The 12,539-nt window shown below is 48.1% G+C and overlaps 1 protein-coding gene and 1 pseudogene across 1 annotated transcript; one reads left to right on the top strand and one right to left on the bottom strand.

The window, feature by feature from the left end:
- Window positions 1-12,539, bottom strand: part of LOC132808003 (zinc finger protein 850-like) — a 132,319-nt pseudogene that overhangs the window by 88,339 nt on the left and 31,441 nt on the right.
- LOC132808034 (zinc finger protein 239-like) lies at window positions 5,284-11,438 on the top strand. The gene is made up of 2 exons (XM_060821938.1): window positions 5,284-5,417; window positions 9,904-11,438. Exon 2 carries the CDS (start codon window positions 10,308-10,310, stop codon window positions 11,106-11,108), a length of 801 nt encoding a protein of 266 aa, XP_060677921.1. The 5' UTR covers window positions 5,284-5,417; window positions 9,904-10,307; the 3' UTR covers window positions 11,109-11,438.

The following is a 12,539-nucleotide window of genomic DNA, read 5'->3' as shown; positions in this document are numbered from 1 at the left end:
CAGATGGGAAGCTAGGTAAAGGCAGAGGGTTGGCACTGCTCACCAAAAGCACTGAGCGCCCGGTCGTCTAGTGTCAGCTCGGGTTTCAGGTCCTGACGTATCTGTCCTCTGATCTCCCTGTTCCCACAGAATAAGATGCTGGTCTGTTCACAGCTTTGCTGGATTTCTGCTGAAGCTTTCACGCCTCTTTTACAGCCTCCAGAACAAGAAAACATTCAGTCAATCGAGAGCCAGCCCTCAATCTCTCAGCCTGTCACCCATCCAGACACAGAGTGTAGTCAGAACCGGGAATCAAACAAGAAAAATGATGCAAAATCAGAAATAAATAAATGCTTAACGTTTGTTCATTACGAAGAAAACCAGAAAAAGGGGTCTCCCAGGATTCTGAGAGTGCCCTACCTGAGGAATTCTCTCTCCCTTCGATGTAACTACTAGTATTGTTGGGACAAAATAAAATCGTGTGTCAAATCGTTTAAAGCAAAGTAGTCCAGAGAGGAGACCTTGAGCAATTAACTAGCTTTATTCGTTGCCATGGGGTGTACCTCGTAGTTCAAAACAAAGTCTGACATACTCTAATAAAATACAGAATGTTACAAGTTTTATGCTAAAAAACAAGCCCCACTCTCCATTAATTATGCAACTGAGGGGCAGTTGTAAGGTTCACATACATTGTCCAGACCTACACTTCCTACTGCCTGCAAAACTGAATGTTATCTTATACTGCAGGTTCAGCTCGGCTTGAATTACCGCTAAGGGACAGAGAGAACCAATCCATCATTCTATGAAGCAGCACAGTCTAATGGTCTGAGGAGCAGAGACAGCCGGCAGCTACAAGGTCAGGCTATCAATACAGAATTCCTTCGCCAGGGCTCAGACAGCATTATGTTAACAGGCGACATTTTCCTCTAAACATTGCTTTGTGATAAAATGGCTTCCACGCAGTTTTGTGTCAATTTTGATCAAATTCTCCCACAATCCCTCCTTTTTTATTAAAAAGAGGAGATTGGGGGTGTCAGCAAAAGGGGGAGTATACCCAGAGCCAGGGGGATTGTCAGGGGTTGGTGCTTGGAGATCGGACTGATTGTCCTCGGGTTCAGTAAGGACAGAGGCAGAAGGCTCCAGGGAAGGGGAATCATCATCAGGGGTTTCATCAGGAAGGGGAAATCTCGGCAACTGGGAGATCACTGGTGAGGAGGGCCACAACAGTGAACTGAGCCGAGCACAGGATTGTCTGCGGGGTGACTTTGATTTCCAGTCGAGCAGTTCCAAAGGCAGGGGGAAAGAAAGCTTCAAGTCGCTCAACCTCCATAAGGGCTCGCTTGGTACGAGTTCAGGATGGATGGGGACATAGACACATAGCGAGCAGCTAGAGTGGTTGACCTTCTGTGCATAAAGAAAAGTATTAAACTGTAATTTCTGTTTACTAGAGGTTATCAGGCCCAATCAAACATAGTCAGTGACAGAAAGATAAGGAAGAGTGCAGTGCCAGGCAGAATGATGAGACTGAGCCATTCACGGGTGAAGGCTGAAGATGTGTCTCTGACGGGGTCTTCTGGTGTTCCTCCAGGAGGTGGCGCTGGTTTGCATTGTGTAGTGTGTGTCCATGCGGCCTCCCCATGACCTTGCCTGCTGAACGGGGAACCAGCAGGACTAGGGACAGGCCTTTCCATCTCAGCTCCAATATACCCCGGGGCCTAATGCTGAGGCTTGGCGGACCCGTGAATGTAAACTCTGAAGAGTTTTGGTTAACTGATGCAAATATTTCCCACTTGTCCAACACTATAGAGTCAGCTGTTTCAGCCATTGGGATGGTTTTGATTCATCTACTAAATACATCTGCTATTATTAGACAATATTCATAACAATGTACACGAGGTGATTCTATAAAAGCAAGTTGTAGACAGGGAAAAAGGCTGACCAGGCAAGGAGGGGGTTAATAAACTCACTCTCTCTGCCTGCGTCCCTCTCTCTCTCTCTCTATGCCTGCCTGCCTGCTCCTCTCTCTCTCTGCCTGCGCTTCTCTCTCTTTCTCTCTCTCTCTGCCTGCCTGCGCTTCTCTCTCTCTCTGCCTGCCTGCGCCCCTCTCTCTCTCTGCCTGCCTGCGCCCCTCTCTCTCTGTAACACTCTTCAACTGTCTTCCTATCTCAGTTTGTCAGCTTTTGTTTATTCCTTCCTTCCTTCCTTCCAAGGGTAATGAGGCACTCACATTCCAGAACAGCCCAAGTTAGGGAGTTGAGCCTCATAAATTCCTGGCTGTGACACATTGCTGCTTAACCAAGTGTGCAAACTCCAAATCCCTCTCATTTGCAAATCGAACACTGTTTTCAAGGCAAGTTGTTCATGTCTCTGCATGAGTCCACAACCCGGGGAAATACAACGGAGTCTTTAATAGTTACCCAATGTGTCCTGTGTGCTAAATTCATTCAAGTCTGGACATCCTGAAGTGAGCAATTATACTTCAGATTTCTACTCGCCAATTAAAACTAATGTTGGGCACTCGAACAGATCGGGGGTATCTTGAAGCCTGCCACGGTCCTCAGTGTGGGTCCAGGGCTTATCAAATAGGGTTTCACCTCTCATAACCCTGGGGCAAGCAAATTCTTTATTACTAACTTTGTAAAGCGCAAGTGCTCTCAGCAACATTATGTCCAGACACTAGGACCCTGTTGAGTTCTCTCACTAGTATCTTGCGGCTGAGTAGGGAGAATTGTATCAACATTTCTAACAGCGCTTTTGTCCCTGGCCAGCTTTCCTTTTTATTTTGGACACAACAAAAACAGCAACCACCCTCTATATTTCATCTCTCAAAGGATAGCGGCCGGTGTCCTGAGAGGACCAGGGTATCTCCTGCCTGACTCGCCAACTGTGGGGGATGGAAATAAAGCCCCATGTCAGGAAAGAATTTGTTTATCAGGAAGCAGTACAGCTGCAAGGCCAACCGTCTCCGCTGAGCCTGGGAAACACAAGCTTTAGCAATCAGGCACTAAGCTGAGATTCAAAATGGTTTCCAGGCTTTAATATGTGACAAAATGGCTGACCCAAATCTAACAATTCTCCCACTTCATCGCAGGGAATAAAACAAGAAAAATGAAACAAAATGAGAAATAAATAGGCGGTTGTGCTTAATGTTGGTTCATTACGAAATAAACAAGAAATAGGGGTCTCCCAGGATTCTTATGGTGCCCTACTTGAGGAATTCTGTCCAACAAGTTTAATTGGAAGCAGTATCTTTCAGAGTGCAGCTCCTTCATCAGGGGATTGTGGAATATAAGACTGTAAGACACAGAATTTATAGCAACAGTTTATAGTGTGATGTAACTGAAATTATATGTTGAAAAAGACCTGGATTATTTGTTAAGTCTCTCATCTGTTCGAATTACCATGATAGTTTCAGTTCTTTCAAATGTAAATCACAAAACTTTTTTAAATAGTTAAATCCTCAAGTGAACTTTACCAATTGCCCAGATAATGTATTGAAGGAGTGAGCTCCCCTGTGTGAGACTGTCTGTGCCACAATGGTTAAACTGACTTACAGAATCTTACATGGATTCATGCAGTTTTTGAGCAAAGTAAGACATAATTCTGCAAGTACAAATTCACCCAACAAATTTGTTTGTATGTGTGTGGGGATGTACATGTGCAGATATTTTCTATGTGCATTTTTTAAAGAAAAAATCTGCAGACAGGCAATACATGTAATAGTTTGTAAATTCGACTTTGGAAATAGAACCAGTCTGACTCAAGGCTGGGATACAGGCAGACTCTGATCTCACACCTTTAATGCATTGTCTGAGCTGAGATGTGAGTTTTTGCTATAAAACCTTGTTATCTCGAGAAGGTGACAACAAGAAGTTCTGGGATTTACATTGCAATGAGACCTGCAACCTATTTGAAAAGGTGGAAGACTTAACAATCCAGGTTTGTTCAATATACCATTTCAGTGGCAGGACACTGGAATGTTTTGCTCTAAATTGTGTCTTAGGATCTTATCCTCCGCAACCACCTGATGAAGAGGCAGCACTCCAAAAGTTACTGCTTCCAAAGAAGCCTGTTGGACTACAACCTGGAGTTGTGTGATTCTAGTATCTGGTTTCCAGCATCTGCAGTCCTTGTTTTTACCGAGTTGATTTGAACCCTACTGTGAATCCTCTTGTAAGGATGCCTGCCTTGAAGAAGTTTTCCTTCTCTCTCGACAAGAATCTCAGGGAGTCCCTCTCCCACTGCAACTCCCAGGTCATTTCCTCTGCCCTGAAGCTCTTCAACCATGTCCTGAAACAGACTCACTACCACAGCCACATTTGCTTCCTCAGTGCCTGCCTCCGTAACCAACTCATCCTACACGGACTCCGGACCACCTTTAAACCAGCAGAGTTCGGATCCGAACAGGCCACTCCACCCTCCTATCTGACCTATCACCTTCATCCCCAACCCCAATCACCCATTGTACTCTTTGCTACCTTCCCCCACCCTCCTCCCTGACCTATCCCCTCCATTCCCACCCCCATTCACCTATTGTATTCTACTTTCTCCCCACCCCCACCTCATTTATCTCTCCACCCTGCCGACTCTATTCCTGATGAAGGGCTTTTGCCCGAAACGTCAATTTTCCTGCTCCTCGGATGCTGCCTGAACTGCTGTGCTTTTCCAGCACCACTCTCATCAAAGGTGGATTGGCCATGCTAAATTACCCATGTGCATGTTAGGCTGGATTGGCTATGCTAAATTAGGCATAATGTGCAGGTAAGACGCATGACTCAGGGTTAAATGTAGGGGAATGAGTGTGGGTGGGTGAGGCCGAGTGGCCTGCTTCCACACTCTGGGGATTCTGTGCAGGGAGGGGGTTTTGGAAAGTGTGTTCTTTCCCCCACCTTGTCTCAGTCGGTTCTCTCAACTCAGCACCGCCCTCCCAACCTGCAACCTCCTTCCTGACCTCTCCGCCCCCAACCCACTCCGGCCTAACACCCTCACCTTGACCTCCTTCCACCTATCCCACCTCCATCGCCCCTCCCCCAAGTCCCTCCTCCCTACCTTTTATCTTAGCCTGCTTGGCAAACTCTCTCCCACTCCTGATGAAGGGCTTATGTTTATTCCTGAGATGCTGCCTGACCTGCTGGGCTTTATCCAGCAACACATTTTCAGCTGTGTTCTCTTCCCCTTCTGCTGTCGGCGGAGCGCAAGCGCAGTGCAGCGTGGTGGGGTCGGTCTTGCCCCGCCCCCTGTACCGCCCCTTTCCCTCGCCCCGCCCCTACTTCATTTGTGACGTCACAACGCGGAAGTGACCCGGTCAGTTTCAGTGAATCTCCCTCCCTCTGGGTAACTCTTCATCCTGGGAGGGAGACAGAGATGGGAGCAGGGGAAACTGTTCACTTGTAGCAACTGGAGTGAATCCAGGGAGGGAGCAGACTCTGCAAAGTCAGGTATGTGTCTTAGTTACCCGGGTGAGGAGGGACGGAAGGATAGAGATTGGGAAGGGGGAGGGCTGGATATCTTGTCTGTTTTTAAGTTTAAAATGCACCCGATTCCCACCAGTAACTGCAACAGGTACAAGTACAGTACATGCAGTATTCCTCATTGCAGCTTCAAGCCGGTTTTGCATCCTCTGTTCTTCCTCCGCCTTGGCTCCAGCACATTCAACTTCCTTCCCTCATTCCCATTCCCCCGCCCTGATGTTCCAAGCTGACCCGCAAATGATCGGTTGGTCCCTCCATTCTTTCCCGGTGGCGTCCATTCCTCTTGTCTATTTCTTGCCTTATCCGGCCATGTGCGTGAACAAAGTGTGAGCGTATATCCTCTCTCACTGCCAGCTGCTTCCTTGTATGCGAAAGCAACATTTCCTCCCATTTTCCGCCGACACTGAGCCTTCTGGCCTCCTTGATTGTGATTTATTTTGTTTTCGCAGAAGCAGGAAACAGATGCTTATAACTGTTTGTACGAGCATATCTAGTTTAACCTACACCCCCCTCGCCTCACAGCACCTTTATCTGTTTGTCTGTAATATCTACCATTGTTTGCAGGCACATTTCATTCTTGTGTGCACATTTTAACTAATACAGAAGCAATCATATATTTCCTTCACATAGTTTTCACTCTTGTTAACTCCACTCTTGGCTGAAGCAATTATACCATGTCATTAGTTTATTTACCTTGCAGAAGCAATTATGGTTACAGAAGTAACACTGCTTTACTCATGTCCCACAGGGGTGACCCTACAACCTTGTATAAAATAATGTGGGGCATGGTGAGGGTAAATAGACAAGATCTTTGTTCTGCGGTTGCTCATAGGTTTCTTTCAAATCTCACCCTAAACCTAAGGGGCAACTCCTGTGTACAGAGGGTGATGTGTGTAAAGAATGAGCTGCCAGAGGAAGTGGTGTCTGCTGGTACAATTACAACCTTTAAAAGGTATCTGGATAGATATATGTTGGGAAGCATTTAGAGGGACATGGGCCAAGTGCTGGCAAATAGGACTAGATTGATTTAGGATATCTGGTCAGCATGGACTGTTTCTGTGCTGTACATCTGTGATTCTGGCTTGCCACTAATATTTGGCACGTCTGTATGTTTAGTTTCTCCCTGGTGTTGGTGTTAATGCCTTGATGTCTTATTTTGCTCCCCACTTCCTGGGGACATTAACCATTTCCTGCTGCATTAGCACTGCTGCCTCACGACGCCAGAGACCTGGGTTCAATTCCTGCCTCAGGTGACTGACTGTGTGGAGTTTGCACATTCTCCCCGTATCTGCGTGGGTTTCCTCCGGGTGCTCCGGTTTCCTCCCACAATCCAAAGATGTGCAGGTCATGTGAATTGGACGTGCTAAATTGCCCGTAGTGTTAGGTAAGGGGTAAATGTAGGGGTATGGGTGGGTTGTGCTTCGGTGGGTCGGTGTGGACTTGTCGGGCCGAAGGGCCTGTTTCCACACTGTAAATAATCTAATCTGGTTGTTCTGATCCGGACTGCTATCCGGATCTTCGGATTTCTGGGATTGGTCAATAAACACACCTGGAAATGACTCTTTGTCAATCACACAAGCAATAGTTTATTCTTTGATATAGCCGGGTTGGTAGACTCTGATCAGCCCAGAAGGATTAGATTGGATTTCCAGCAGGGTGGAAACAGGCCCTTCGGCCCAACCAGTCCACACCGACCCTCTGAAGAGTAGCCCACCCAGACCCATCTCCCTCTAACTAATGCACCAAACATTATGGGCAGTTTAGCATGGCCAATTCACCAAACCTGCACATCTTTGGATTGTGGGAGGAAACCCATGCAGACGTGGGGGGAATGTGCAAACTCCACACAGCCGAGCAATTAAATACCTAACAATACCAATACCAACAAACATAAATAGCTAAATTGATAAGCCAATTGTACCATCAGCTGGACCTGCAGTCTCCCCAACTGGTCCCTTCAGTCATTCTGTCAAGGAATACCTGGATCTCTTGTATCTTAGTAATATTGCCAGTGAGATGGGAATGCCCATAGTGCATTTATCTTGGACAGTGGTGCAGACCTCACCCTCCCGGGCGAGTATATAGTCTAAGGCATACCGATTCTGCATAGAGTAAAGACACAGGTCTGATAATCCCAGTTTCCTCTGTTCCAGAGCCTCTTTAGTCTTATTTCCTCGAATGGTCAGACCACAAAAGAGGGAATTGCGGTTCTTTTGACTTGTCACCCCTGCCGATCCTTCCAACCTCAGGGTACTCTGGATTCCATATCCTATCGGATGTCCTGTATTGTTACCCAGTCCGTTCCAGGTCCATGTACTGCATCAGGCCTGCTGTACCCCAGCCAGTGTTACTCCAGCTGTTTGTATACACAGACCGGAGCTATTGAAAAGTGATATTTCACTTCGCAGGGTCGGCAGCAGGAAGACTGACGAATAGTATGGAATCGGGGACAGGGGACGGGGCAAGTAAGTCATCTCCTGATAGAGAGGAGTAACATACTCCTGCCTCTGGGGTGAAGAGCGTTCTGTGGGCCTGTATAAATAAGTTGTTTGTGGATTGAGGAGTTTTCCCTATCAAGCTTCCCTTTTCTCGAGTCGGCCTGTCCTGCAAAATGGGATGGTGTTCCTGGGCGCCCTTAAAATATTTACCATAATAACGGGGTTGACCATTTTTATCCTCACTAGGCTTGCGTCTGCAGGTAAAATCAAAAAACCATGGTAACGACATGGTAACTCCCACTGATTTCTACTGTCCAGATGGACCATCTGGTCTTTCTGATGTAAGAGTCCATTGCAATAATCAATCTTCATCACGTCCCACGCGTCAAAGGCGTCTGGTCCGGTGCACTGGACGACATCTCCTCAGCATGGGTGGTGGATAATCTCTGATCATTCCTGGTCGCATCCATACTTAGTGGCTTTCCCCATCAGGGTGTTATACGTGATCAGAAAGATGAGGAGATAGGCGATCCCCCCCCATGTCCCTCCTCTTAGTTCAAGTATCTGTAATAAGATTAACATTAGAACAACAGGAAAGTTCAAAAACCCAAATGGACAGTGTCCACTCCTTTTGTTGGGATTCCAGTATTCTCTCCTCCTCTTCCCCACTTTTGATTGGTGCAGTCAATCAATTTACAATGGTGCAGTTGGACCCAAGCTGAGGGCCCAGCGACTTTGACCACCGTAGGGGTGGGAAGTAAAACCTGGAATGAGCCATCCCAACAAGGTTGGAGACCGTTGCCAGTCCAGGTCTTGACGAGCACCAACGAACCAGGCTCTACCCGTGACGAGGCTGAAAGGGAGGGAACATTGCCGTAGGCCGCACACTCCTGGGAGTGAAAGGCACGCATAACACTAGTTAGAGCAAGAACATAACCCACCATTGCTTCGGTCATGTGGTGGAAGTGGACTGAGAAAGGAGCCGAATCGTTCCAAGGGGTACGGAGAGGGTGACCAGAGAGACTCTCTGCTGGAGACAGTTGTATCTTGCCCGCAGACATGGATCCCATCTGGAATGAGGCCACAGGGATTAGCATAACCAGGAGAGGCCAGACTCGGCCATTAATTTGGCAAATTTAGTCTTGAGTCTGGTTAAAACATTCACCAAGGCCGGCCGCCTGAGGATAATAAGCACCATGCAGTTGCCGACAAATACAAAGCTGGGAACAGAGTTCTCCGTTAATATTACCGACAAAGTGTGGTCCATTGTCCGAGCTAATGCACGCAGGTATACTGAAGGAATTATTTCCTTAAACAAAATCTTCACCACAGACTCAGCAATAGTGTTAGGAGGAGGGTAGGCTTCAGTCCACTTAGAAAAGACATCAACAATAAGCAAAACATATTTACAGCAACTCAACTCATTTCTACAACTCAATGAAGTCCAGTTGAAGTGTCTCCAAGGGACCCTCCAGCAAGGGAGTTCTCGTAGAGATACTTGAACTAAGAGGTGGGGGATCACCTACCCACTAACCTGTATGATCACGTCCAACATCCTGATCGGGAAAGCCACTGACTGAGTATCGATGCGATCTGGAACGATCTGAGATTACCCTGATGTCATCTGGTGCACCAGACCAGACGCTTTCAACGTGGAGTCGCTTGAGCGATGGCGTGAGCTGCCAGAGGAAGTGGTGGGTGCTGGTACGATGACATGTCAAAAGGCTCCTGGACGGGCATCTGAATATGAAGGGTTCAGATGGGTCAGGGCCAAGTGATGGCAAATGCGACTGGAGTCATCGAGATGGACAGCACGGAAACAGACCCTTGCTGACAAGATAGCCAACCTTCAGGGGAATTAGTTAGAGCGGAGTGAGAACAGAGGGGAAGGGAGAGTGGGATGGTGCTTTCAATTTTGTGGAACAGCAAAAGAATATTCCACAGAAAGTAGAGTGGCTTCTTCTGAATTTCTACCCTGCACTGATAGTGATGACTTTTGTAATCTCTTTTTGCAGAGTATTTGAAAATCTGAAGACTGAAGTTTCAAAATCAATGGATGGAAGGCTTATGTCCGAAACATTGACTCTCCTGCTCCTCGGATGCTGCCTGACCTGCTGTTTTGCCAATGCCACATTTTTTGACTGACTCTCCAGCGTCTGCAGTCCTCACTTTGTTGTTAATGTCTGACAGTCACTCAATCCATCGGGACCACAACAAGTTTTGACTGATTTCTGTGAGAGGGATCAACACTTTTTGGTTCCTGTCTGAGGACATTTTCAACATCAGGTGGGACTGGACGAGAGACCCCACTGTTGGAGCGCACTGTGTGTGGAGCCTGAAACAGTTACACGGCCTGGGAAGGGGATTTCACGGCAGGGAGGGGCTCTACACGTGTTTGTGTGCAGCTGAAGCTGTGGCCATGGAGAATCCTGAGGAATCCCGCCCTGTGGAGAAACCGTGGAAGTGTGGCGACTGTGGGAAAGGCTTCCGTGTCCCGTCTACCCTGGAGACTCATCGGCGCAGTCACACCGGGGAGAGGCCATTCCCCTGCACTGACTGCGGGAAGGCCTTCAGAGATTACTTCCACCTGCTGAGGCACCAGCGGAGCCACACGGGGGAAAAACCCATCAGCTGCCCAGATTGTGGGAAGGCCTTCATATTTTTCTCTGCCCTGTTGGCCCACCAGCGGGTCCACACAGGAGAGAAGCCGTTCAGCTGCCCAGAGTGTGGGAAGGCCTTCAGGTATTCCTCCAACCTGCTGACCCACCAGCGTGTCCACACCGGGGAGAGACCGTACACCTGCCCTCAGTGCAGAAAGAGCTTCACCTGCTCCTCCAACCTGCGGAGCCACCAGCGGATCCACACAGGGGAGAGGCCCTTCAGCTGCCCTGAGTGTGGGAAGGCCTTTCACGATTCCTCCACCCTGCTGACCCACCAGCGGATCCACACCGGGGAGAGACCCTTCAGCTGCCCCGAATGCAGGAAGGGTTTCAACTGCTCCTCCCACCTGCGGAGCCACCAGCGGATTCACACAAGGGAGAGGCTCTTCACTTGCTCTCAGTGCGGGAAGGCCTTCAGCTATTCCTCCACGCTGCTGATCCACCAGCGGATACACACCGGGGAGAGACCATACACCTGCCCTCACTGCGGGAAGGGCTTCACCTGCTCCTCCAACCTGCGGAGACACCAGCGAGTTCACGTGCCATCGCAGGGAGATTGAAGGAGTGACGGCCGAGTCCCATTATCGATTGGAATATCAACCCGGTTCCGGGGACTCTCGGGTTTGAATCCCGCCACGACAGATGGCAGAATTGGTATTCGGTCAGAAATGTGGAATTCGGAATCTAACGATGAGACCATTTCAGGGAGGGGGTGGTAGGGGGAGAAAGCCCCCATCTGATTCCCTCTCTCCCTTGTTAGGGAAGGGAGCCCCCATTGTGGGAAAGGATACACTCAGTCGTTCCAGCTGCATCCTTTACCCGGTCTTGCCTACACGTGACTCCAAACCCACAGCAGTCTGGTTGACTCTACACTGCCCTCCCCCTCTCTTCACCCCCCCCCCCCCCCCCCCCCCCCCCCACTGGCAAAGGAGCGGGGAGAAACTTAGTTGGAGACAGGGTATGGGTTGAAATTGCTGAGTGAGGCAATACTTCCTCCGGGTTACGGCTGTACCAAGGATCCAATTACAAAGGGACAACTTGGTGCTGACCAATAGTAAAGACAGTGAGGGGGGGGTTGGGGGAACAGGCGAGGTGTGGTGTGTGCACTTTCACCCTGAGCTGTTCAAAAAGCAACTACTTTTTCTCTGCCTCTTTGCTGGGAGGATCTGAAACTGTAACAAAGTTGGGTTGCAATAAAGGTTACCTAAACTTACCACCGGGCTCAGACTCTCATTGAAAGCTTTGAGCTCCAAGAGGTTTTTGTTTTAAAGCTGCTCATGTCTTTCAGCCTCCTGCACTAAGTTTAGAACATGGAACAATCCAGCGCAGAACAGGCCCTTCGGCCCTCGATGTTGCGCTGACCTGTGAACTATTCTCAGCTCGTTCCCCTACACTATCCCAAAATCATCCATGCACTTATCGAAGGATTGTTTAAATCTCCCTAATGTGGCTTACCATGCCCTTACCACTCTCTGTGTAAAGATCTTGCCTCTGGCATCTGTCTTATAGCTGTCACCCCTCAATTTGTAGTTATGCCCTCTCTTGAATAAGGGCACAACATTTGCACTCCTCCGTCGACAATGAAGACTCAAATATCAAAGCCAAAGGCTCTGCTATTTCCTCCCGAGCTTCCCAGAGATTCCTCAGATAAATCCCATTGCCTCATCTGTACAATCTTGCCTCATCAACACATAAGCCTCATGGAACAGCATCATAAGACACAGAACTTGTATCGAAAGATCAGTGTCATACAACTCATAGAATATATTGAACAAACTTAGATAGTCTTCATCTCTTAGAATGGGTGTGGGCTTTGGTTCATTAATATGTAACAATGTTCTTGAGATGACTTAAGATTTTATAAAAATAAATATCTCCGCTCAGACAATGCATGAAAGGTGTGAGATTTGTGTCTGTCAGTATTCCAATCTTGAATCAGACTGGTTCTGTTTCCAAAGTCGGAATTTGTAAAATATTACATGGATTGACTG

The sequence above is a fragment of the Hemiscyllium ocellatum genome (assembly GCF_020745735.1).
Source record: "Hemiscyllium ocellatum isolate sHemOce1 chromosome 27 unlocalized genomic scaffold, sHemOce1.pat.X.cur. SUPER_27_unloc_3, whole genome shotgun sequence".
Taxonomy (NCBI): Eukaryota; Metazoa; Chordata; class Chondrichthyes; order Orectolobiformes; family Hemiscylliidae; genus Hemiscyllium; species Hemiscyllium ocellatum.
This window is presented reverse-complemented; position numbering and strand designations above follow the sequence as displayed.